Source organism: Urocampus carinirostris, chromosome 1 (assembly GCF_059441175.1).
Source record: "Urocampus carinirostris isolate Australia breed hairy pipefish chromosome 1, RoL_Ucar_1.0, whole genome shotgun sequence".
NCBI lineage: Eukaryota > Metazoa > Chordata > Actinopteri > Syngnathiformes > Syngnathidae > Urocampus > Urocampus carinirostris.
Window position 1 is genome coordinate 43,232,101 of NC_142349.1, and position 27,764 is coordinate 43,259,864.

At 40.1% G+C, this 27,764-nt stretch overlaps 1 protein-coding gene across 8 annotated transcripts in view; it reads right to left on the minus strand.

The window, feature by feature from the left end:
* Positions 1–27,764, minus strand: part of LOC148374750 (RNA binding protein fox-1 homolog 3-like) — a 600,089-nt gene that overhangs the window by 78,179 nt on the left and 494,146 nt on the right. For 5 of the 8 annotated variants that reach the window (XM_088340502.1, XM_088340486.1, XM_088340523.1 and 2 more), the window contains one exon: positions 5,129–5,434. In XM_088340502.1, the coding sequence (XP_088196628.1) occupies positions 5,129–5,434 (306 nt within the window). The remainder of the gene's footprint in view (positions 1–5,128; positions 5,435–27,764) is intronic. The other 3 variants (XM_088340513.1, XM_088340533.1, XM_088340506.1) reach the window with 1 other exon arrangement.

The window sequence follows — 27,764 nt, forward strand, 5'->3', positions numbered from 1 at the left end:
TTGATGGGGGGTGGGTGGGGGGGGGGGGGGTGTTCTATGGGGGTCTCTTCTTCCCCTTAGAGAATCTGCTTCTTCAATCTGTGCTTCTTCAATCAAAAGGCGCTCGGGCCCGAGTAGCGGCAGCACCCGAAGCAAACTGGCTGGCCGTGCCATTAAAGCTGGCGCAACTCAGCGGTGGGCAATGCCGCGCCACCAGCCCCTAAGGATTAGTCTCTCTGCTTAGCAGTCATGGGGGTGGATGTGTGGTTAGAAGAGAAGGGGGAGATAGGCCACTACCCCGAGGCTCTTTTCCCGGCAGGGGCGCACATGAATCGCGGCGAGATGACCAAGGCGGTGGAGGAGACTGCCAGGGATCGGAGAGGGGTTTTGAAAGGGGTAGAAGATGAAGATGGAAAAAGAGTGGGAGAGGGTAAAAAGGGCAGGGGGTTGCTTCTGTCGGCTTTCAACTGGCTGGCGTAACACAGCGCTGTAAATCAAACTGAGCCGACAAGGAGCCAAGGCTCCATATGTACCGCTAACTGTAGCATGGAAACGATATACAATGTTTGTTGTATGTTAAAAACTAACATAAGAGCATGTTCAGTTTTGTTAGTGTCTGTGCAGTTATGCAAAACCCAAATCTCAGCAATATTTTAAAACTTATATCTTCATCTTCATGTAAACTTATCATTCTGACCAGTGCACTGTCAATACGAATGTGCTTGTCAGGGATCAGAATGGAGATTTTCATTTTCAGCTGAAATAGCCAGCGTCCAGGAATAAACCAGGGCGGAGCCCCCAACCACAAAAACCCCCCACCCCCCACAAAAACCTGGGTTTTAGGCAATTTACTTGTCCAAAACCTGGCTTATATTTATCATTTAAGTAACATTTTTAGAAGATTAAAATAATTTGCCCACATAACTGATTTTTTTGTAAATACTGCAAGATAAGTTCAAATGCAGTTCAGTCCCTGCAGCTTGTGTGACAATGCGGCCAATTTTTCTAACGGCCGCCAGGGTGCGCCAGAGCAATAAAGGAAAGAGTGAGACAGTCGGATTTTGAATTTGTTTGCTACGCAAGAGAAAAAGTGAAAAAGTCGGAATGCCTTTGGGGTTCAAAAACAGCGGAAATCCGCGGATCCGCGAAAAATTCTGATCCCTGAAAATGTGTATACAGACGCTCCCCTACTTACAAACATTCGAGTTATGAACAACAGTACATACGGACATTTTTTGGGGGATATCAAAACAATATTCGGACATTGCTGTAAGTTATATTTTGTATTTTGTACCTTTTTCCGACAAGGACCGTACTGCTTTCCGCCACTACCGGCGTGTGGCGCTGTAAGAGGTCACCCAGGATCTACCCCAGAGAAGAAATCCGGCTTCCTCTTCCCAGTTCGAGTGTAAACATACTGTACTGTATCTTTAGCGCGCTAGAACTTTGACATCTTTATTGTTTAATATCTCGTGCATCCCTCCAATATGCTTTGTGTAAAGTGGAAAGAATAGGCAACCCGTTTCATCTTAAATGAAAGTGGAAAGAGGAAGCTTGGCGCGATTTATAAAATGGTTGGGTCCCTTCTTTTCTGTCACCTTTTACCACAGAGGAGGAAGTCGCCTAACTCTTGAAGCCCATCTTCCAAGAGTAAGTTAAACTTCAATTTTTATATTTTTATAGAGCATATTATTTTATTAAATGTTTATTTGTCAGTACAAAATAATACAGTTTACTTATACAAGCCATAAACATACTTTTATAAACCCTAAACCTACCATCGTCCGGAACGTATCTCGTTGGTAAGTAGGGTAGCGTCTGTATATCTGTTTGTTTGTGCATCTTTACATACACGAAAGAGGGGAATGAGTTTAGATATGACCACCATATTTGACAGGCAGTCAGGTAGGTTTCCCCTAGATTGTGAGAAATGCTAAAAGCTGACCCGGCACTTTTTGGTTTTGTTGACTCAGCATTTTTTTCTGCAAAAAAAAAAAGGCAAGAGGATCACTGAAAAGTTGCTTTTAAACTTAAAATATCCAGTTTTCTTTTGTTTTGTCACTAGCAATCAATGGTTTACTCGAATACTTAACATCAAACATTATAAATAAAGAAAATGAAAAATATCCTACGATCAGTTGTGTACCCAGATCACTGGGCTCAAATCTAGAATCGTTGACTATATTAACAGAATGTGCAGCATGAGTTTATACTCCAATGTTGTAAGACCGAGTAGACAAACTTGATACAGAGGGACACTGATTGACAATATCTCAATGAATAATATTTAATCTGCAAAGGTTGTTGAATTATGGGTTTGTGATATTTCTGATCACCTGCCAGTATTTACATTATATGATGATAAGGTTACTGGTCAAAAATCAACTCTAGAATATATTTATACACTAGTAAGACCCGATGAGACAATTAAATCACCTAATAAGGACTTAATTAAACAAAACAGGAATACTATAAATCGTACGGATGATGTGGATATTGTGTTTGATATATTTTGGGAAAGAGCATAACGAAAATTGGCCAAAAAAATTACAATATAAATATTTCACCCCATCCCTTTTTTATAATTCAAAAATGCGCAATAAGAATTACCGTAAATTCCAGACTACAGAGTGCACATGATTATAAGCCCCACCCAGTACATTTTTAACGGAGAGACAATTTTTTACAAGCATAAGCCGCAAGTTCCCGTTCGTGCGGCCTGCTTTAATCACCTCTGAAAGCTTTTTTTTTAATTAATGTGGTATTATCATAACTATTACTTTGATAATGATGATTATTTTTAGAAATGTTTTGTGATTATTATTGTTTTTCTTAATATCAGTATTATCGGTAAAATATCAGTGAGCAGAAGCCTTATAATTAATTTAATTAATAATAATTTCCTTTGTATTGTCATTCTTTGTAACAATGTACACAGAACGAAATGTCGATACACCTGACCCGTTGTAGCGAGCCGATGCAGCCGCAGCCAACAGAGGGCGCCGCCATTTTACCAATTAGGTATGACTCGGCCGAGGCGCGAACCAGCTTACAGTCAATAGGAGGATCAAGCTAATAATTAAGCTTGTTTTTATTATAATTATCATTATAACCGTGATCATGACTATCATTTTTGTTGATGTTTTTATTATTATTGTTATTATTGTTATTAATATATTTATCAACGATATGGCTATTCTTATTTTTAGTAGTTAAACGTTGTTATTGTTGTTATTTTGCTGTAACCATATCTGCTGATGATGGTGAAAACTACACATAAACTAAAAAAATATTGAGGATACAATCACCTGACACAGGGGGCCCACCATCATAGCATTTGCTTTCTGCTGTCTGCTGAACACAACGCACGATGCGTTGATACCAATGACAAAAAAGACATGAATTCAAAATCGGTGAAGCAGTCAACAAGAAATAACCAAAGTGCAAAGTAGCCATGAGGTCTCTGTAAATACGGGCATGTGTTTTCCGGCCACGAGAGAAACACGAGTGGTCTGTGGGGCGTCGGTTTCTCATCTCCATCGTCTTTCTAGATGTGTTGCTGAGTATTGGCAGTACCAAACGTCAACACTTGTATCTCTATATTCCTACTGCCGAGGTGAACCACGGGTCAAATGAATTATTCCAAGCCAGAATTAAAATGAAAAATGGAAACACATTACCAAACCTTCAGATGGGCAGTTTTATCCACTTCTCACAGTAATAAGTCCAAACGTGTTAAAGGTAAATTGTATGTGGTCATTGGCAAGATTCTAATCATATGTTTTTGGAGTATGTTTACACACATGTCTTATATTCAATGTATATTTCGAAACTGTAGAAAACATAATTATTCATGTATTATAGTTAGGTAACATTTTATACACTCATTTACAATATAAGGTTGGGAAAACTGTTTGGGGGCAGAACCTTCAGCTCTATTCACTAATTTTTCCAACTATTGACTGTGCTGAAATGATGAAAATAACGTGTTCGCTTTTATTGTAACGCAAATAATTGAACACTTTTTAGGGGATCTCCTGAAAAACTATCATTCAGTAATAAGTAAAAACTCATTTTTCATCTTTAACATTATTTTTTATTTAATAATCTCTATATTGCATGTTTGCTCTCCGAAGAAAATTATCCATTAACATCGAAAATTTGGTTGTTTGAACGTTTGCCCCCGCTCCTTAGAATGAATACTCTCCAGACCCAATGAATACTCTTCGACCCCCATCTCTTGTGAACCCCCACTCCAAAGACTACAAATGAGAGGAGGCCCCTAAATCATTCATGTGAATTGCAACACACCCGATAAAGGGTCTTAGCTCTCTGGCAAAAAAACAGCTTTAATGCACATTTCTGCTTCTCATGCAAAAATAAGCAGATGATTGCATACTTGGAGTAATATGACCGCAGCAAGTACTAAAGTATGAATGTGTATGAGTGTTTGAGTTATATACAGCATATATACAGCACTATAAAAAGTGTATATATATATATATATGTATATATGTATATATATATATATATATATATATATATATATATATATATATATATACAGTATATACATTTATATATATTTATAATTGCGGAAGTATTCATGGATGCTAACACCGTTGCGCACTGGCCCTTGCTTGCACCAGAAAACACAGTTCCATCAAGCAGTCAAATATTACACACTGAAGCTTTAATATCATCTCATTCATCTTATTATCATATTTTTTGATGTTGAATTACCGTTTGTGTTGTTTTAAAAATCAGGAAGATGCGCTTTAGCTATTTCAGGTTCACCTGTATGCTTTTGGGAGGACGGGAGAAGACAAATGAGTTTTTAATCATTAAATATCAGGAAAACCTGCTCGTTACACAAGCAATTCGAGCTACAAGTATAAGCCTGTAATGAATGAAGCTCCTAAAAAGAGGTGCCACTGTTTGAGTATCCAAAAACCAAAACTCAACGAATATCTTTATATGATCTCCCAATATTCCTTGTCGCGAGTCAATATATCATTATCGCACTTGGGATTGTACAGTTGTACAATATTGCCCAACACGGATTAACCTCACGTAAAACTGTAAGGGAAAAACAAGTATTAAGAATGACATGGTTAAAAGTTTATGAAGAAAAGTGAAAGATGTTTACTTGCTGGCAGCTTGTGGAGAAGAGTGTTTGCAGATGCTGAGCAACACTGACCGGTGCTGACGCGGGTGCGGCGATACTGGGCGTGCTGCTGTCGGTGCCCGGTGCCGGCTCGCTGTGTGTTGGCGTAGGCGTGTAGAGCGTCAAGGTGTGCTCGGCCACACGGCTCTGCCCGCTGTAGTCTGGCGTGGGGAGCGGGTGCGGCGCAGCAAACTCGGCAGGGATGCCATTCTGTGGGGGCGGAGGATACTGGGCCGCGGTGTAGGGCTGGGTCATGGCGTCCGGGGGATTGGCGGCCTCTTGGTTACCCTGGAAAGAAGATGAAGGCCAATTCATTAAATGTCATATAGGTGTAGGGCTGCAACGATTTGATGACAATGTTGACAAAAATCGATAAATGATAATAAACCATCCTTGACAATGAATGTTGTCGATTATTGTCCCCAGATACGTTTTTCCCAAAAAAGAGGCATCTCTACATGATTATAATCTCTGCTGAGGGTCGCGCATGTGCAATAGCCAACAGCTTTGTGTACCAAAACTTAGATTGTTTGGGAGCATTTTAGCCTAGATACGGCCAGTAAAAAGACTACTTAGAATGTTTGAAAAGCAGACACTGCCTATCATGGCCGTAAATTGGTTGACACACAAACATATAAGGAGCACAGACTTTTGAACGCAACAGAGACCGACTCGCCTCATTTAAATTTAAATAATGTTCAAGACAACATGGTTTTGATGACATGTATTGTAGATTTTATACGAGAGCTTGAATATTACGCAAGACTATGCCTTCCGAACGTATTTGGAGTCAGCAAAACAAACATCAGTTGATAAAACGTTTTGATTTCAAACTACAACTTCAATTGCAATCACTAATTACTTGGGTCAGAACACCAAGTCCAGTCTTGCTCTGAACAAAGATGTATCATCTTGAGCAAATGATCAACATTATTCCAACCAATTAAATTAAAATGGATCATTCAACGCGACGGTTGAGAATTGGCTAGTTAGAAGAGATCAAAGTGGCCCCCTTTAGGGACGTGCCAATGTGACCAAGGAGCATTATGGGGGGGGGCACCCTGTGCATTGATGCAGCGATAGCCGTCACAGTGCATCAGGCCTGCTGTTAGCGAGCGCCTTGATCAGTGCTAATGAACACAGAGAATGTTGTAGATCATACAGTCCCCAAAGGAAAGCAACCACTTGGCCTCCTCTCCACATCTGCAGCGATCGTTACAAAGCACCAGAAAAAAATCAATGCATTGATTGCCACCTTCTGATGATTACAAACTTTGACCCAAACGCCATAGCTGATTCTTCTTCCGGTGACAGTTTAGTACCTCAGATATGGAACTTACTGATTAAATTTCAACAAACCAAGCTTCTCCATGTTTGATGCAGTGATAGGTGCCCAAAACAGGAACAAAATCTGAGTGTCTTTTACAGAAAATTGGAGCGACCAGTGCCTTGGAGGTGAATTGGTAAATCCAAAAGTTGTTCAACCACAACAATATCTTAGATTCACCCATTTTATGTCACTGCTCCTTCAAAAATAACTGTGCCACTTTAGCAATTGTACTAAATTCGTTGTCTTATGGTTTGGGTAATATAATTATATCCCTTTTTTAAATTTCTTGTATTAATGTGCTGCTGACTTAAGCTCAGAAGAATAGCGGGACCTTTTTGTGTTAACCATTAGTAAGCCTACAGTGAGTAGTTTTCTGAGAGCCATACATGAAAACGTCCAAACATATACATAATTAAACTTGCTTTGATTACTTATTAGATTAAGTAAAATATTTTGGGCCTCGATTGAAGGAAAATAGTTTCATATGAGAAGCATAGCTTGAACCTGAGACCTGTCCTTTGATTAAAACAAGGATACTTGTCCTCTTGCTTGGTTGTGCCTCCAACTTATTTTTCTATTTTCTTTGTGCATATTCTAATTTAACTATTCCCTGTATGGCAGAAAGATTCATTACAAAACTGTTTATCATTTATTTCAGTAGCACGGAAGAAAGACTGAATTAACTATTACTTTTTTATACACTTATGCTTGCCTTGCCATTATGTTAATCAACAGTCTTGACTAGTTTTGACTGGATAATGTGCGCAAGAGCACTCACTGAAAGGGAAGTGCCAAGCAACGGCTTGAATCGTGGCTGCACGGAACATTCCTCAAGTGTGTGTGACGCATCTGTATTTTTTTTTATTTATCTTCTTTTTAAGTATTATTTTTTTCCTGCGAAGGATTGAACCAGCGATAACTGAAGCGTGAAGTAGCAAGTGGTCTCTGTATTGTAAATCTCATTTCATTACAAATATGTGGCATTCTCAATGCTAGAACATAAATACTTGCCAGTGCAAGATAAAATCTGCGTAATTGTGGAGCATTTTGCCATGGATTGGGAGGAATAATGTAGCTAAAGCTTGACGTTGACTACAGCAGAAGGACAGAGTGTGAGTTTTTCAAGTGCACATTAAGAGCCAGAAAACAAGCAGACTACAGACAAACATCATCTGCAAACATGCAGCCCGGCTCCCTGGTGCAGCACCATGATGAGCCGCACCGCGACTGCATTTTCGCACCACTTAACTGTTAGCTGGTGTACCATCGTTAAGGTTAGTGCCCGTGCTAACGAGATGCCGAAGTGGACGTCCAACTGTGAAACGCTGGAACAATAACGGCAGATTCTAATAACGAGCAGACACAATTTAAAGAAAGGTGCACCGGATGTACTCTTTCGGCTAAGAGAGAAAAAAGGCGGGTGAGCAGCTTTATGACGGCAGGGAAATAATAACGGTAGACTTTGGCCTGCTTTACTAGGCAAGTGGGGATGGCGAGGGCTAGAGATAAACGTGTTTTATTCCTCGCTGCAGCCTGGGCCGGTCGGGGAAGGTGCGTTAGTTTTAATGAGCGCGTGGAGGAACGCTGCGCTGTAAATGTAGTGGAAATAATTTCACGCAGACGTGTCAGCAAACAAAAGGCAGTTGGAAAGAAAGCCCACATTCGGCCAATTAAGGCGGTACACCATTATGGAAATGAAAGGAAGGAAGCCTTGAGAGGTTGAAGCTACCATACAGCCGATTCCCCCCACACCCCGCCCTTTCACACCACAATACCCCTACCCCTCTCTCTTTGTGCATAACTTTTTTTAATCTACCAGGGCGCTCTACTTTGCTGCTCCCTCCAGTCACAGTGTTATATAACATGCCTTCCTCATTTAAAGGAAGCTCTTGATGTGGGCAAATTTGCCAACTTGTTCTTTTATTCAAGCACACGAGGTCGGAAAAAAGGCCGGGCAGCTCCACTGGTCTGACAGCTGTTGTATTTTAAAGCAGCTTTTTTCGTCATTCTCTTCAGCAACAATAACGAGGCCCAAGAAACGGAAAGATCAGCAACACAAAAAAAAACAGAAGACATCAAACGAACAAGATATATGACCTACAAACGGACACTGGCTAAGCTCAAACTTAGAAATGCATGGTGAAAGAAAAAACTTCTCACTAAAGGCCCGATAAAATCATTTGAGGCTCGTGTTCACGTCCCCGGTACTCTTCAATATGAAACGGTTTACTTGAAACTATGGCTTGTGTCCAATGCTCAAAACATCTTGGTGGAAAAGGCAAACGCATAGCTATCTTTTTCTACAATGGCTGGCAAAAAATAGTCAAGGTTTATTTAAAACATGCTGAACCGACCCAGTCTCAAAGTTAGGCTGCAAAAGTAGTCATGCCAAGATCCCGGTATTCTGGATGACATCCAATGTTAGCGAACATATCACAGGCAGGAGGACCACACCACGAGTGTGTTTTCCCATCCACACCTTTTCCACCTTATTGTCATCTTTCCCACAACCCCTGTTCCTTGACACGTTGACGTGTTGTCTCATGGTATAACACTTTTCGGCTCGCCCCCACGTCCTCCACACTATTGCACAGCTTGATTCACAAATAATTATAAGCGAGATGACGACTGAGTCAAACGCAAAAGAGAGGTTTTTATACTTGAACCTCAACTTTGGCTAGGTAGAAAGCAATTATCAGTCTGACAACCATTTGATCAACAGCAGAAACTGGCAATGATGTGTCCTAATGATCTGACTGCAAGATCTGGTTGCTTTGTGAAAAGCACGATGAATATATCTTGCCTCTGATTTTCAGATTTTGCAAGAGGGTCTTGAAGGATCTCAGGACAGAATCGCTCTGAAACTCTAGGTTTAAACTCACGAAAGACATGACTCTGAGTTGGTATTCATAACACTAGACATAAATTTGACTTATACTTCATCACATGAAAAGTATTTCTTTGACACTGTTTCTAAGACAGTGTTCTTTTGGTGATGTTTTGGAAAGCAGATTTTTTTAGAGATATGTAGGAAAAAACATAGAGGGGAAATGACAAGAAGCAAGTTTTACAACCCAAAGAAATGAGACGAGAATTTCATTCATCAGTAGGAAACTTACAGATGACTCGTGCAATTTTGCTTACCAACAGTTCTTCACACACAAATGAGCATCATGCCCATTATTTCATGCAGTCAGCTAGGATCAATTACAAGATGTGATTGCAAATGAGCTTTGCTTTTCCGTTGTTAAACATCATAAATGTTGTGCATCGAACCAAACCAGCGACTGGTATGTAATGGAGACTGGAAATAAACACATGCTGCTGACAGAATATCCGAAATGGTCTTGGGCGGCCACTTTGAATCGGACCCTTGAAGGAAAAACAACGCTGTGAGGAGGAAGACTAAAGGACAGATAACTGCGCTCTGGCAGCAACCGTTGAAGAGAAAGAAAAAGGAGGACACAGAGCTCGTTAGCTAAACACAAAGTAGGCGCAGGCACTCATGTGAACTTGGCTGTCCTTTGGTATATGTGACAAACGAGTCATCCGACTGGAAGAGAAAGAAAGGAAAGAAGGCCGTAAGAATATTATATGCGAGCAGTAGCATTGATCCTGAGTATTGTACAACAAGTGTACAGATACGTATACAGGCTCGTTTACTCTTTGGCTCATGCTACAGCTGTGGACAGGGTGAAAAAAAACATTGAAATAATCTGAAGTATGAGTAAAGTAAGTAAAAACTTGGGTCAAAAAGTGCTCTGGATTATCTTAATGTTGCCAAAGCTAGCAATATAATCTGGCATTGAACGTCAGCGACATCGATGACACGATTAACAGATCCTAAAAAGGAGTTGTGAAACAGCTCAAACACTACCAGTGAATACTTGGGGCACTTCCTTCTAGGAGCACCGCAAGAATGCCACCTCCAATATGAGTAAGCGTAGCTTTTATCGATCTTGGACAAAGCACTACACCGACTGGTGTCTCCTCGGCACACGGACGGTATCAAATTGGATTGGGAAGTGTCACTTAAGGAAATCACTTCCCGAGTGGACTTTTTGTTCTTATGGAGAGCCACCCCACAGGTCAGGCGGGCTCTAGGAGCAAATCGTAGCCAATTTCCGCAGGTGGTTGAGCCCCGGGAGCCTGCGTTACAGGCTCGGCTATCGCTCCAGGTGCAAACTCTTGGCCGTCTGCCAGCCACTGGTGATTCTCTTTAGCAACATCGGGAGGGCAAGAGGAGACGGGCAGCGCAAAAAGAGAAGCTCTTAGGAGGGACTCATATCGGCAGAGTGCTGCTCTGAGTCATGTGTGCGGCAGTGGGTCAGCGGTGAGGCGAAATACAGCGGGCGACTAATTGCCCAGCTTTGGATCCGGAGGGAAATCACTCAAATGGGAGCGCGCTGATCAATCTGCGAAGCTGCGGGAGGAGGGAGGGCGGCAGCAAGGAGGGTGGTTGCTGATGGAGTGGGCAGTTTTATGGCTCAGGCTACACATTTCTCAGCAGAGCTTCTTTTGCCTGCTGTGCAGGAAGTAGTGCCGCAGTTCGCATCTAATTCACGCAGATGTATGCCTGCACCGATGTGCCAGACGGTCCAAAGTGCCTATGAGAGAACTTGAGTTTTGCTAACGCTTTGATTTTTCATCAGATTTGCAGTCAGAATTTGGCAGAGAAGACGGCGGGTCTGATCGAATGTTTTTCCTGTAGGCAGTGGAAAGTTTTGTCTGGTGGTTACTTCTCGAGTCCCAGAAAGTCTCACATGAAAACTGAATCCAAGTTGTTTCATTCCAGTTATTGATGGGGCGCTTTTGATTGATCCTTCAACCATTTTTTTTTTCTGCTTAAAAAGTGTTTTCTATCATGATTCACCTCTTAGGAGGGGCGGATTGAACAGTTGTGAAAATTTAGTGGTAAGTCCGTAGAGTGCTGGGGGGAGGATTGATTGGTTGGGACAAAGTTGTCGACAGAGTGGATACCTAATCTTGTAATGTGGGCTTAGTTGCGATCCGTGAGGGCACCTGCGTAACCAAGCCCTGATTGTTGCTCTCTGAAGTGCTGTCTTCCAACCAGCCATGCCAAGAGACACAGGGTGATGGAACGGGCAGTTTTACTGCTCCGCAGAGAACATGTAATCACAGCCTGGCACCAACCAGCAAACTGAGCTTTTGAGTTGGTGGGGTTTCCTCCGATGCACTTAGAATTTGTTAGTGGTTTAAGGCTGATTGAAATGATGGCTATGAGATTTTTTTGTCAGGTGGTGAGAGGAGGATAATTCTCAACTGTAACAGAATTACGTACATTCCACAGAACATTTAACAACGGGCGTCCATTGTCTGATGGTCAGTGACATAATTTCTGGAAACTGAGAGTGCTCCGAATTGTACATGGTGGTCGGACTTTAGAGGGACATCCCCAGTGGCTCCTACTCGTTTTTTTTTTTTTTTTTTTCAAAGCAAATTTTACATTTTAAGCTTGAACTCGACGGACGTAGTGTACGGGTGACGCAATTCAAGTGCAATGAGCAAAACATATTTTTGTTTTTGTTTTGCATGAACAATTGTTGCGGCGTGGGCTTGGTTGATGATTTCCACAGGCAAGCGCTGATCATTCCATCTCAAACAAAGATGCTCTGGCCAGTTGTAATTAGGAAGGCCGAGTGATCCTACCACAACTTGCCCCCTGATAGTCACCAGTGGCGTCGGCTAATTACTAACATCGTCATTCCAAGGTGAGCCGGGAATAGTGCTAGTAAACAGCAACACAGCACCTCAGGCGTGCATTGCCCACCTCCCTCTCGCCCGCCAATTACAGCCTGACGGGAAAGAAAGCGGTGATGAAAAAAAAACCCAATTTGATGCAAATTCACTGCGCCGAGGACGGTGCAAGGCTTCCGGCGAGCCTTCATGCTCGGAGGAGGAGCCTGTTATTGTTTGGTCTCACGTTTCCTGCCTGCAAGTGAAAAAAAGAACAAACCCGAGTCTTTCCATTTTCCACCTCATTTGTGTGGAAATCAAATCACGAGAAGAAACGCCGCCTGTCTTTTCAGTCGATTTAGGCCTCCGCCTGGCCTGCCACCGCCCTTTTCCGCGGGGCTTAATCGTTTTCACGTGTCACACGCACGCATTCTCTTCTAACCTGATTTGTCTTCGTTATGGCGAGCACTTATTTGCGCGCCAGCCTTGGACCGAGAGGTATTAGAAAGAGTTCATTTTCTCCAGTCCCTCGCTGATTTCTTCATTACGTGGCTCGCACGCAGACACGAGAGGCACTCATAACGACGAGCCCTCGCCGCTTAATAAAGACTGGATCACTTTGAACCTGTGTGACACACGTAATGAAGGCCCAGTGCATCGCAGCGGGACTTAGGGGGTTGGGGAGCGTGGTGCATAATGAAATGAAACAAATACGCAAATAAGTCTGCCGACCTTGTGAGGAAGCCATCAGTTCCACGCCAACGGATTGCCGCAACTCAAAGAACCGATGATTGTCTCTTTTGTTGCGTATCGTATATTTACATCTGGGACTAATTAGCACAAAGCCTCAGCCAACATTCAACTTGTTGTTTTTACCATCATTATTAAGCAAAATGCAGTTTGCTGTCAAGCAGAGGATAGTCTATTTACTTTTTGAAACTTTAACTTGGGTTCTTGTGGGAAAGCAGCATAAGATAAACAGCAGACTGAGATAATGTATTCTCTTTTAGCAAAATAAATCTGCCTGGAGATCACAATCAAACATAAATATAGCATTTGAGCACAAAAGGGCGTAACAACTGCAACCCATATTTTTGGGGGATACATACATCTGTTAGATACATTTGCCAAATTTTATGTATTCAGGTTATTTCGTCACTACTAAAATCATTCAGAAATACAGTAAATGGCTACATTGCCACAGCCCAAAAATGTCATTAACACTACTCAGGAAATCATACGCTGCTTAATGCCCAGTCTCAAGAGCATTGCAGTACCACAGTAGGACCAACCTATTATAAAAGACTCTTCTCATCCTCGACCACGACATCTTTGACCTGCTGCCCTCTGGCAGACGCTACATGGACTAACAGGCTCAGAGACCGTTTTTCCCCCAGGGCCATTACCACCCTAAATAAGTGCACAAGACTGTGGAAAAATATATCTTGCCTATGTAAAGCATAATTAGTATTCATATTTCATTTCTCAAGACTATTTCTGGAACTTTTGCCGTTAACATTTACACAATTATTTATTGCACTATTGTTCAGGTGTACTTACAACATTTGCCCATTTATCTTACTATTCTTTTTCATTTTTTCTGTTGTGTTTTATTGTATCCTGGCGTGTCAAGTCTAATCTGATTGCCAAAAAAAAGGTTCCTATGTTGTTATCAATGCAAATAGATGCAATTGTAATTGTATGTTCTATACAAATCATTGTATAGAACATGCCTCATCAATGCTTTCATTGATAGTATTTGAAGGACTAACCACATAAATCTGGTAATGTTGGGTGTGTAATGTCAAGTCAAGTAATGTTTATTTAGATAGCCTTTACTCAAAAAGTCTCAAAGAGCTGCAATTACAACATCATACACATAAGACCTTCCTGCCCCAAAGTTTTGATCGCTGTTCTAGATAATGTAACTCTAAACACTGTGTACAGCTTTTTTTGGAAGAACACAACCATTACTTCAGTATTCTTTGGTAAATGTTAAGAGCGCCAACAATACAATCTTCTTAATGCCTTATGTATTTTAAAATGAAAGTGTTATAGTTGATGGGAGGAAAAAAAAAATCAGAATACAGTATTATTCAAAATCAATGACATTTAAAAAAATCAATGTTCAATGGTAGTTAAACACTAAACCAGAAGCACACAAAGGACTGGTGAAACAAAATTTAGAGTGCCATATGCCAGTTGTTTATCGTTTTTATTTAAGATGTGAATACTTTACTAGGAGAGGTGATTTTTTTAATCCATTATTTTTTCAAATTCGTATATTTTGCCAACTGGAGTGCAACTCTGATTTTATTGTTGCAACAACATCATAAATAAAGGTGATTCCGAATCAGATTCTGATGTTGTACCTTGGTAAGATTATTTTGTGAATCCAAATAAATGTATAAACTGGGTACTCATGTCCCCAGAAAAAAAAGAGATCAGATGAAGAACAATGGTGCCCGAAAAAGATTTGCAAAGTATCATTGATGTTCTGACATGTTCTTCATCCATCATGACACATCCTAATATAAAAACATCTGTTTACAAGTTTCTCACAAACTCGTATTGCACAAAGAAAAGTGCAAACTTTAAACATCAACGTGATTCAAATTATCAATCTCAGTTTTTGGTATGCATGTCCTCTGTATGTGACAATTAATGCTCCCATCCCACCCAGCTGTCGTCCAAGGGGGTATCAATGATGGAGAACGGGTGCAATGATTTGTCATTGTGTTGCAAGATGTAGGAGGATTTTTACCTCTTGTGCTATCTGAGCACATCTAATCAGATCTTAATTCCACTTATGAGGATCGGGGAGATAACTTTTGATTCATCACGTTGGTTTAATCACCGTCGCAATACTTTCCTCCTCCCGCCCATCTTCCTCTTGTTTCCACCTCCGAGATGGACGGGAGAGACGAAGAGAAGATATTAACAATATTAATGACCCGTGGTCCTCGTCTCCTTAATGAGAAGGGTTATTAACCGTGATTATCTGTGATGGAGCGCCGGTAATTCCCTAAAAGCTCGGGGAAAACTGGCCCGTAAATCGCCCCGTCTTGACGATCTGACGGCACAGGAAAAATGCGAGACACCAGGAGGACACGCCGGAAGAATGCGAAGGAGGAGAAGCGAGGGTGTCACCCAAATTCGTGTGGCTAACGAGCAAGCTAAGGCATTGACACTGCTGGAATGCTGAGGCGGCACTCTTGCATGCCTACTCACCGCCACTGCCATCACAAGTAGGAGCTGGATGGCTGAATCCATGGAGTGGGTGAGGATGGCTCATCTTTCTGACACAAACCCTTGTGTTGTCCTGTCTGTTCTTGCTGCACTTTAGTACGTGCATACCCTCAAATTGGTCGCTACACAGGTGTGTTCTTTTCTATTAGCCCCTCTGCGTCCTTCCTATTTAGTGGTTCATGAACTGTATCCTATTTGTCCTAACCCATTTCGTGCTTATCAGGCTTCTAATACTCTTTACATTGGAGGCCCGACCTGCCTCACAATGGCGTCCTGTCCAGTACTGTCCTGTACTATTCGCTACACATACAGGTTACAATTTGGTTTTGTCTTGTTCTTTTTGGCACTCTGCCTGACCGTTAAACTCATGAACATTGATATCCCTGCCTTCTTCACTGTCTTAGGCCTTTCCTGTCCTGGCTTTTTTGTTTCAAATTTTACATTATCTCAATTTCACACAGTTGACGGTAAGGTTTCTACATCAAACTATTGTATCACAAAATAATTTTAATTTTATTTCCGTAGTAGTGTTTTTCTAGTAGTTCTGTAGTATTCTCATAGTATCCTTGCATCAGTATATTTGTAGGATTTTTGTAGTGTTTCTGTAGGAGTATTTTTGCAGTAATTCAGTGATAAAAAATTAAAAAAGAAAAGTGCACTCATGTAGCCTATACTGTGCTGAGCTAAATTACAACTTTGCAATTTCTGTTTCTAACGAAGCGGAAAAGGCGGAAGCTAGCGTGGGAAAGCTTCCGCAGCAAGACGGATGACTCTTGATTAGAAGGTACAGCAGCGATGATGCTAACAGGCCCATTCACTTGTTAAATGCTCGCCGTAAAAGCATCTTTGGGATTTTAGGTACCCACTGCCTCCTTTTCCTGCTCCATCTCCTGCGTTTTTGGAGATGACACTGTATCACGGCAACACCTGCCGGGCCCATTCTAGATAATAATCCCGTTCCGACATGCCGCCGCAGAGCTCACAGCGGCCAAATTGGATTGTTTGCATTAGCGGCCCGCTGAGCTCAACTCTCGCTCACTTTCTCTAGCTCTCGCTCTTTTAGCTGCTTTCTCGCTCTTCCTTGCCTTAGGGGCTTTATTAGATTCAAACGCTTATTCATAAACAAGCACTTCTTAAGGCAAAAAGCGTAAACAAGAAAAGAGGAATCAGCTAAATGCGGACAGGACGGCATTTTGCGGACACACTCCATTTATTTCCTCCAATCAAAGACCCTTAATTGGATTGAAGGCCGGTACCTGTTTTACACGCCGACGAGCATGCCATTGATATTTGCGCGGGTGTGTGCAAAAGAAGCCTGGGAGGGTTAAGAGTGAGTCCCACATAGCTTTCATTTTCTACTGTGATCTATTACAGATCGATGACAGGATTCTTTTTAGCCTACGAGTCAGATTTATATACTCGAATATATGTATCCCTCAGTTTACTCCTGAAAACGTTGAAAAGAAACACACAAACAGATCGAATGAACAACCTTGTTAGATTTTCTTTGGAAAAATTGCAATCACTATAAAATGTTTTACAGGTATTTTATAGAGTGCAGTATAAATAAGTGATGGCAACATTGAGTGGTGGGTTTTAGAGAAGGAGAGGTTTAAAATTGGATCAAAGTGTTCATCTCAAAAACGAGGGTTTAAAACCTGTGATTGTGCGCAATTGATTATTTTGATCATTTGTTGAAAAGTGATTGGAATGAATGTAACGCAATTCAATTAGAATTTGACAATCACAGACATTTTGTAGTATTTAGCAATACTATAATTTAATCATACAGTAGAAGTAATTCTTCATTTTTGTATCTACGTCTAACAATTTAATACCATAACATTAAGAACAGACGTGTAAACTTAAAACGTATTTGATTTTGTTTTTCATCATCTCCACAGTTTGTATTCCCCCTCTTGCTTTGCAGCATTTCTTTGCTTTGCACTACACAATACATCTACATCTAGAAAAGATGCACAATTTATTATTTAGACTAAATTACGCTTAAGGCCTTCATACATTTCATTTATATCCTGCTCAAAACAAGTTGAGTTTTTGTTCCCTCCTCATTTGAGGTTTGCCAAGCAGGTGAATAGTAGTTAATGAACAACAAAATGGAGCCGGGCTATTGCACACGAGAGAGTGCAGCGATACTGTAGCAGTAGATGCATCGCGGTGCCGCCTGACAGCGCCTTTAGGAGGCGGGGGAGGGGGCAGGGAGGCCCGACACAGTAAATAAAAATACAATTTCCTCTAGTGACACGGCCATTCTGCTGCAAGCAGCGTTCTAATTATTCCCGGCACTTTGAGCGATGGCGCCGCATCGGTTTCACGTGACGCGCCATGCCTATTGAACCAGCTGGCTAGCCAGCAAGTGAGGATGTCCTGCCTGAACTTTGCCTTGAAAACTAACTCTTCAAATATAGTGGAAATTGTTGTATTCTACAAAATGAGTGCATACTTATTTTTTTTTGTTTTATATGAGTCGAGTAAATCTTCCCCCCCAGTGATTTAGGATCTAGTACAGCCATGCCAAACGTATGGCCCGCCGGCCTGTCTGGACCATTGTATAATTCAATCCGGGTTGCTGTAATTTTCCAATTATGTCAGAAAACGCAAGTTCTAGCCCATTTCTTTCCAAAGTATTGATTTTTTTTTAATAAATACAAAACCTTCCTGCTGCCAAAGGGCAATAAATATGTAAAATAATTGATGCTCAGTATGTTTTCATGTTAAAGACAACATTGCTTCAGTAGTACCAGCCTAGAAGTTTGATCTGATATTACTGCAAGATCACTGCTAAAAATCTTGTTTTGGATTTCATTTTTATTTATTTCAAAGCTGTATAAATTGAGGCAAGCATATTTTTGCAAGCATATTTTTATTCAGAGCTCCAGCTTGAGTTTGCTGGCTTGTGATGGGATGTTTCGGATGTAAAGCTGCATTTATTCAACCGTTAAAATAAACCAATTGTCAACACATTCAATGTCAAACATGAAAATATTTTTTTCCTCCATTGTTTTTGATACAATGTGTTGTGGTGATAGAACATATTTGTAGGGTAGGCTACAAATGTAGCTAACAATACATAGTACAGAAAAATATTTCTAAATATTTGCTATTAACATTTTTTTTTATGATTTGGCCCACCTGAGAACATAAAATCAGGATCCAGCTACTGAGCCTCACTAAGTTTGACATGCCTGATCTCGTATCAGTATTGTCACACACCGCTGCCCAGCAATATCAGGTTCCAGCTCATCTCTGAAGAGCGGGATGACGCTCTACACCGAAAAACAACAGCAACCAGGTGATGAATGTGCTGAACCTTAGTCATATTAGGAAGTTTCTGCTACTGTTAGCAGTGGAAACCAGTACTTTCTGTTTCGTGTGGGGGAACAAACCCCATACCCCAAAAAAAAAAAAAAAAAAAGACACACCAGAGGTTTGTTCCCCGATGACCTTGGCAGTTAAAAGATTTGGAAACCATTCCCTTGAGTTCAACATTTAAAGCAACATTACCCCTTATAAGGAAGCACATATGAGGGATGGGGGGCTCGGAAACAGGTAAAAAAGACAACGTGTGATATTTGACCACCAGATGTCGCTGTTTTGTGCAGCGCAACAGAAAACGAGAGCTACAAAGCACAAGTAAGTACACATACTTTATAGATTCAAACTGACCAAACTGCACCATTGACCTTCATGATATGTAAAGTAAATACAAATGTATTGACCAAAGAGTATTTTTTTAAATGCGCATTTATACGATGGTTTGTGTAGGAAGTGTTAAAAAGCCCCCATCAAAAAAAAACGAAAAACCTAGGAGTTAAATATGTGTCATGTCGAAAAAATAAGTTATTAAAACAAATAAATAATAATGATAATAATTTAAAAAAAACAATAAATGATACAAAAAAGCTGCAATGCATTATGAATGAAGAACAAAATAAAAATAAATATAAGGGAAAATGGTAAAGTACTACATTAAAAAAAAACAAAAGAACAAGTACAAAACCGAAATAAGTCATACACAATTTTTATGTTACTTAAAAATAGGCCTTTAGGCAGGTTTTTAGGTTAGCGTGAACTTTTATGCTGCTGCACAGCAAGAACTCATTTTACATCAACACCATCATGCACACATGCGTACACACGGATGGCATATCATCTTCTTATCCTGTCTTTTTTTTTTAAATTCCGGCCCAGATTAAAATGCTTTGAAAAGTAAACATGTGCCCTCCAGTGGCAGGAATCAAATGACACAAACAAGAAGAGCAACATCTAAATAAAAGAGAGATGTCTCAAAGTGACCAAACTGCAACATTTTGCTTCTCATTTTTTTGCTTTGCATTTTGCAAATAAAAACAAAGAAAAGAAAAAAAAAAACAGGAACAACACGAGAAAGAAAAAAGAAAAAGATAAAAAAAGGACACAAAAGAAAAAAGCAGTGATGAAAAAGAACAAAAATAGAATATAGTAAACCAAAAACAAAGAAAAAATGAAAGAAAAGAAGGAGCAAAAGGAAGAAATGAAAATAAGAAAGAAAAAGGCTGGTGTTTGTTTTTTGGGATACCAGTTTCAGCAAGATGGTGAAGAATCATGTCAGCTCCCTTTAGGTGAGCCTCATGTTATGTCAAAAAATTACAAATTCCCCCACCTAAAAATAGCCCATTTATATGATAGTTCAAAAAGTTTTGCTGATTTTCCAAATCAGCAGGTTTTTTTTAATTGATTATGTTTTTTTACCATGAGGAGGCCCTACCTAATACACACTGTCCCTGTAATGAATACTATTTAGATTCAACAACTACATTTGCAACGATCCATCGCTACATTTTAAGTCAGTGGGCAAACACTTTCACCCCAAGTGGGAATGTCCATTTTCTTAAGCCACTGTATTAAAGGACTTCATTATGGAGTCACAGTGCGGGCTTAACACATCCATCATGAGCAACGGTAATCTCTGAAAATGTCACGACCGCTCAGAAAGAAGGCGAGCTGGACTCAGCCAAAGTTTTCCCTCGGGGGCTTTTTTCAGATGGGGACAAATCAGTTGCGTCTCTTTCGATCCGCTCTACACGGCTTCTAGCTACTGGTCGCCAAGACATAGGTTTACACGTTTCGGAATGGGAGTCAGGACCAGTTCAAAACCAGCTCACAGGGTTTGCTCGCCTTTTTTATGGCCAAATTCAAGCACTTTTAAGGACTTTAAATACCACTTTTTTAATTTATCCAATGCCGTTAAAAGAATAAATCTGGTGTGAATCCGGTAATTTTCAAATCCAGAAATATATATCTGCGATTAACACATACAATTTTTAATCTTGCGTGTGCATTTATCAAGACAATTGATAGATCTTGAGAAAACCAAATGTCGTCATTTGTAGATCTCACCAATACTTTGGGAATATTGTTGAGCCAACTATCTCCCCATATGCGTTGGGTAAGATCTCGGTAATATTTTGTTTACATTTACAGTGGCAGGAAGTTCTGCCCATTACAAATACCACTGGCAAACGCTACCTTAATTGTTTCAATGGCCTTTAATAAATGCCCATAATTGATATGCAATCTTTGCACAAATACACCTTTTATAGTCCCTGTTTTGGTGTAGCATACACTTGTCCTCTTATATGACTCTTTATATAAAAATGCCGTACAAACTAAGAACGGCTGCAGTTAATTACAACAGAAGAAATGCATTGGCAACGTAAAGCCGTTAGAGAGCAGTGTGTTGCCATTTTTAAGCAGACTTGTTGTGAAACATGGCAACAACTTTGAGGATTTACTAGCACTTAACCCAAAATTTAAGGACTTTACAACCCTTGAAAACCCAACATTAAAATGCAAGAATTTCAAGCACCTGTATGAATCCTGAGCAAGAGAAATAGTTAGGAGTGGAGCCAAAACAACCACTCTGAATCCAGCGTCAGTCTAAATATTTTTCTGCATAGGGTGGCCCAATGCTGTTTGTATATGGAGGAAGAAAAATTGATAAGCTAGATGGTAGGTAGACATTCTCGCCAGTATCTGTAAAAGTCAAGACCTGCGAGCTGGATGTGGCCTGCGATATGTTTTTTTTACAGTCTCTTAGATGATTTAGATCATTGTTGAATAATACAACTAGAATGACTTCTCCTTAAATAAATTGTTTTTTTTTTTGGTTCATGGATTTTTACACTGTATCGTGTTTCAATTCAATGGTATTTAAAACAAATAGGTATTTTTTTTTTTAAGTAGAAAATGCCTTAACCACTAGGGTGTATTTTGGGCAAGTAGAGCCTGGTGGTGCCCATCCCTCTCAAGGCCAACGTATGTTTCCACCGGGGACCTTCAAGTACTAGGTAAATGAACTAAAGACTGACGCTCCCCTACTTATGATCATTCGATTTACGTAAATCAAGAGATACGAATTTTTTGGGGGGATCTCGAAAAATATCCAGGCATTGCTGTAAGTTAGATTTTGTATTGGGTGTATCTTTTTTGTACAGGACATTACTGTAGTTCTTCATTCCGCCGCTACCGGCATGTGGCGCTGTGAGAGGCCACTCAGCATCCACCCGGAAGAAGAAATCTGCTTCCTGAATAAAGTATCTATCTATCTTTCTATCTCTCTCTCTCTCTCTCTCTCTCTCTCTCTCTCTCTCTCTCTCTCTCTCTCTCTCTCTCTCTCTCTCTCTCTCTCTCTCTCTCTGTCTGTCTGTCTGTCTGTCTGTCTGTCTGTCTGTCTGTCTGTCTGTCTGTCTGTCTGTCTGTCTGTCTGTCTATCTATCTATCTATCTATCTATCTATCTATCTATCTATCTATCTATCTATCTATCTATCTATCTATCTATCTATCTATCTATCTATCTATCTATCTATCTATCTATCTATCTATCTACTGTCAATACTATGTCTATACTCTATCTCCAGCTGAGTGCCCGGAGGAAATCCACGCAAGCACGGGGAGAACATGCAAACTCCACACAGGAGGTTTGATCTCATGACCTAAAAACTGTGCCACAAACGCCCTAACCACTGCGCTGCCATGCTGCCCACGATGTGCCATTGTGACTGGAATTTCAGTTTTATTTTTTATTTTTGAGAACCACCTGTTTCAGGTCTGATGACTAAAAAGTGGCTCCCAAAAGCTCTTCAGATTTTTAGCGACACTATAAAACTGACCTTCCGTTGAGCTAGTTGACTATCTGAAGCATTACATTTGTGGGTGTGAACTCTTATAACTCTTGTAACTCTTATGTGAAACCTGACAGTCTTTTTTTTGGTTTGAACAATTTTATTGACACTTTTAACAGCAAATAAACAATGTGAGGTTTGAACAGTTTTTCTCAAAACTTTTAACAGCAATTAAGCATATTCACAATTTCGTTACATCGTTTTCAAACAATATGACGTTTGAACAATTTTTGTCGAAAATTTTTACAGCAATTAAACACATTCAAAATTTCATTATATCATATTACAACAATAAGAGGTTTTATCGACACTTTTAACAGCAATTAAATACATTCACAAATTTATTATATCATATTCTAACAATATGAGGTTTGAACAATTTTTATCGACACTTTTAACAGCAGTTAACCAATGTGTAAAGGGAAACCTGACAGTCTATCCTATTCTAAGTCAAGGCTATTTCCATGTGAGAGATTGCAAAATAACAGACATTGGAAAACTTATTTGATTAATACAAATGTAAAGTTCTTCAAGAAAACAAAAACATGTCTGAGTGAGCCTAAACTTTTGAACAGAGATCTAGGTAAAAAAGTGATACTCTAATAAGTATGATAAGGTAAATGGACAAGAGGGGAGAGTAGAAATAAAAAGTACAATGTACTTTTGGTTAAACATTTTTAGAATACGTTTTGGGATGGCAATGTCTTTTGTATTTTTTCTGATGAAACAGTCATATCCAAATGGACATTTCTATTTTATAGTTGTTAGAAAATGAGACTGTCTGGCGCGGAGCTTTTCTCTTTGGGTGCCCCGTGACATTGGCCTAACGCGGCGGAGCGGCAGACCGGCAGAAAAAGAAGACCAGCAAAGTGAGAGAAAATCAATCTTGGCGCAAGCCTGATTGATGGGCGGAGTTTTGGACAATTTCACGCAGAGAGCGACCTAAGCAGAGATGACAGCGGCCATATTGCCAGCTGCAGATTGATACCTGCATTAAAGGCATCAGGCGGGATCAAGGCAGCCGCCGCACTAAATACGCCGCCGTGACCACTTAATGCCGCACAAATCCTGGCCCGACGCACATTTTACTCAACCGGACGGGGTAATTGAGTCAATTAGAAGTGCCATAATCCGCCTGAGGGATCTTCAATCAAGGTTTTGGCTCAGGTCTTAAAGAGAGGAAGAAAAAGGGGCGAAAGATTGTCGGTGTTTATCCCGCTACGGCTGGAAAAAGAGCGGTGGGATTAGCTGGGATAGAACCGACATTGCGGCCTGGCAATATTAACTTCTTGCTCAACTTTTAGTCATGAAAGGAAGAAAAGTCGAATAAGGTTGTTTATTTTAACTGCTTTTTTTCCTGGCAACACATTTGGATATTGGAAAACTGAAATGAAACCTAATCATACACCTTTTTACGCCAAGGTTCACCGACAACTAGAGTATTTTTGTGCAAGGAAAATAAATTGCCAATACCACACTGTTTACCGTTTTCAATGTAAAGTAGTTCAGAAAGTGAGTATATAAAGGAAACACAGTAAAAAACAATTGAGATACAACTTTGCTTTGCAGAGTGAGGTGCAATTATCAGTGGTAAACTTTACAAGGTTATTTGATGACATCGTCCTGTAACGGAGGAAAAAAACAGCAGAGAAAAACATTTTAGAATGCCAACTCAATCAATGCCAAAGGTTTCTCTTAAATGTGAGGAAAATTTTGCAATTATGCCTAGGTTCACACTGAAGATAGATCTTATATCATGTTCAAAAACAAGAAGATGTCTTAATACCGAAGCAGGGGAACCTGATTTGTCAATTCAACAAAATATAAAGCAAGTCAGAAAATAACAATATAAAAAAAAAAGGTAGAAAACTTTTGATGAAAAAGTATTTATAGTTAGGTTTCTCAGTTTAGAAATGCTGAAGCCATTAATATTTGGTCAGGCGACCAACACAAATCAAATTCCTGTCATATCAGTGAGCATTAAGAGTCTTCCTCTGCAAATCTTTTCCTGCATCAATTTTTTTTGAACAAGAAAAAATAAATCGTTGTCACATGATTTCAACACGATTATCCTTCACTGAATTTGAGCCCCTGACACGAGCGTGCTGGTTCCACTTTCGCGTTTGTAAATCCGTTTGGTAGTTGCTTTTGTCGTCTCAATGAAGCCTTTCATTAGCGAAAGAGGTCACGCCACAGAAATAACATTTTAAAAAAACAACAACACCCTTGGAGTATCTGCACCGTGTTATCGGGTCACGCAAGACGACGGGCGAGAGGACGTTAATGGACCCGAGACAAGCGCTTGCGTTCCTCCTTCTTCCTTTACGGCGGCCCCGGCTGCTTTCATCAAAAATACAAAACAGCTAAATGGAATTCAGGGCCTCAAGGTCCGCAAAACATTTGAATATTAAATATTTTCCATGTATTAAGAGGGATGGAATAATGGCTGAGAAGAAACTGTTTTTATAATGAAGTCTGGAGTGCCCCAAAACAGCATAAAGTCAAGAATGTGTCAAAAATGGAAAACATGCTTTTCATAACTGCTTCTGCAGGACCCTGACAAAGCGTCTCTTTATCAAGAATTGAACAAAAAATAACTTTGACTCAACCCAGGCCCGACTTCATTTAGTTACAACACCCGACAATTTTCCATCATTGACAGATTTTTAAAAAAAGTTGACAGGAAAATTTTAAGGCTGTCTATCATTTTGACGGGTTGAAAATAGGGCAATAAACCACTGCAGCAGTGTGTCCTTAATAATGTAGTGCAGATCCTCAAAAATGAGAGAGGCAGAGAGGAAAAGGAGAATGATGACCAGTTGATGGTGGAAAAAAAGGCAGCAAGAGAGAAGCCAGGCCAGACTAAAACGTAATGATTAACATTTTAGGCTTGACCCCCAGCTCTAAATTCAAGTCAGTCAGGCTCGGGCTTAAGATCTTACCACTGATTTAGAAGGAGGTAGGTATTTGACACACACAAGATTTTACATAAAAATGTTAAATAAAAATATAAATGACCATGAACGACCGGAGATGATGAAATCAATTCAGGTGATATTACGTTGTTTTTTTTGTTTTTTTTACACTAACATTCATTAATTCCATACACTGTTGTTAGCTGTTAGAAAACGTATATAACAATATTCAAAATGTCACTTTTTCACTACATTTGTGTAAATCCAAGCTTCCAAAAAAAAAAGTGTTTATTGTCTTTAAATTTCAGTCTGTGAATATAAAAAAGTAACACAGAAATTGATGGAAGAAAAAAACATATACAGTAATTGCTCCCAATAAAGCAGTTTCACTGCTTCGTCCATTTGCATTGAGCATTTATATTTTATAGTTTACATGCAGAGTGTACAGTATTGTTAAACAAATGTTTGCATGTAGAAAGGGTTTGTTATTTGGTTATAAGTGTATAGGAATACTAAATTGTATAATAATTTAAAAAAATAAAGGTTTCTACTAGGCATTTTCTCTTATCACGGGTTCTTTTTGAAAATGACTCAAGCAATAAAGGAGAGATTACTGTACACAGTTAAATGTTTTTACTGGTTGTACTAGTAACTTTGCCCGTGTTTTGAATGGGAATCAATGAGTCACATGAAATACATCAGGTTTTTTGTCCCAAAGTTTAACGACTTCCTTCATCTGGCAGCTAACCTGGAAAAAACCTTAGCCTTAACGTTGCTGGGGACACAGAAGATTCAAAAATCCCTTTTGCAAAAATAATTCAATACTTGACGTTAAAATTATCTTTATCCTTGTGTTTTTGTCATACTTGTTTGTGTAAAGAAACTGTGGCTCACATTTATGTATGAGATGGTGACATTTAAGCCAACTCGTTTTCAAAATAAGCAGATCCTTATCAGAATCCATGTTGGATTTTGAAAAGATGTCCAAAACATAAGAAGTAGCGCAACAAAATCATAACTCTGACCCAATTCCCAGCACAACGGAATTGTTTGCACTATAGAAATCCAGCAAATGTTGCTTACTTGTCGTCTGCCATATAAAGGTTGACGGGACTCATTCAAGGGGCGTTTTGTAACATCAGCGAGAGCGGCTCATCATTGTATTTCTTTTTCCTGCTCAAAGCTAATCGCCACTTGAATGGCAAGGGGAGAAGAAGAATAATAGGAGACCAGTCGTTCAACTGGGAAAGCCACCTTCTTGAAATAGCCAGCGACAGCTTTGAACACATGTTTGGTATTCACCCTTGTGGTGACAAAAAACCTCTTTCTTCTTTCTTCTTATTGCCTACCATCTGATTTATTAATTTGTTTGTCAATCACTCTTTAGCCAATGAATTGCCACTCAAAGTGCTGTAAAAAGCATTCAGTTTTCGATAAGAAAATAAAAGCACCTACTTTGTCCCCACCCAACAATCCGAATTAAATACAGAGACACACAAAACAGTAATAATATAATAGAAAACATAAATAAAACATTTATATAATTAATACAATTATGGCAAGACACAGACTAACTATACGGGGCTTAGAGTGCCTCATTGACACTTATAGGAATAGCAGTATTAAAGCCACAAATCCAGCATGCATAGTCAAACGCAGGATTGGTCGCCGCCCATGTGACAAAGGAAAGGCCATCAGGGCCGGGAATAGTTACCATACATTCCGGACTATAAGCCGCTCCTTTTTTCCCAAACATTCAACCCTGCGGCTTATTCAGTGATGCGGCCAATTTATGTAATTTTTCTAACAGCCGCCAGCGGCGCTCAAATACAAAATGTAAGATTTAGACCAGTGGAATAAATGCGGCGAGGAAGACTGCAACTTCTTAGCTTGTGCGCAAATTAAATTAGCGTAGAAATATCCTCACCATGCAAATTGCAAAAAGAAAGGCACATTACGCAGCTTTAAAGCTAAGGACCCGGTCACACAGCCGTTTGCGTCTGTATCACGGCTGAATCACGGCCAGAAATGTCTGCCCGTGAAGCAGACGCTGTTGCCCGCGGTGGAAAATGCGCAAAATTGGCCAACCCGCTGTTCATTCGTGGTATGCCCGCGAAACAGACGCCGGCGGCTGTTCCGCTTCCTCATCGCGTCAGTTCCACGTCCTTTCCGCGTGTGGACCACGGGTATAAAAGCTGCCGAGCCGGGCTGTAGAAATCATAACCGCTCAAGACACAGTCCC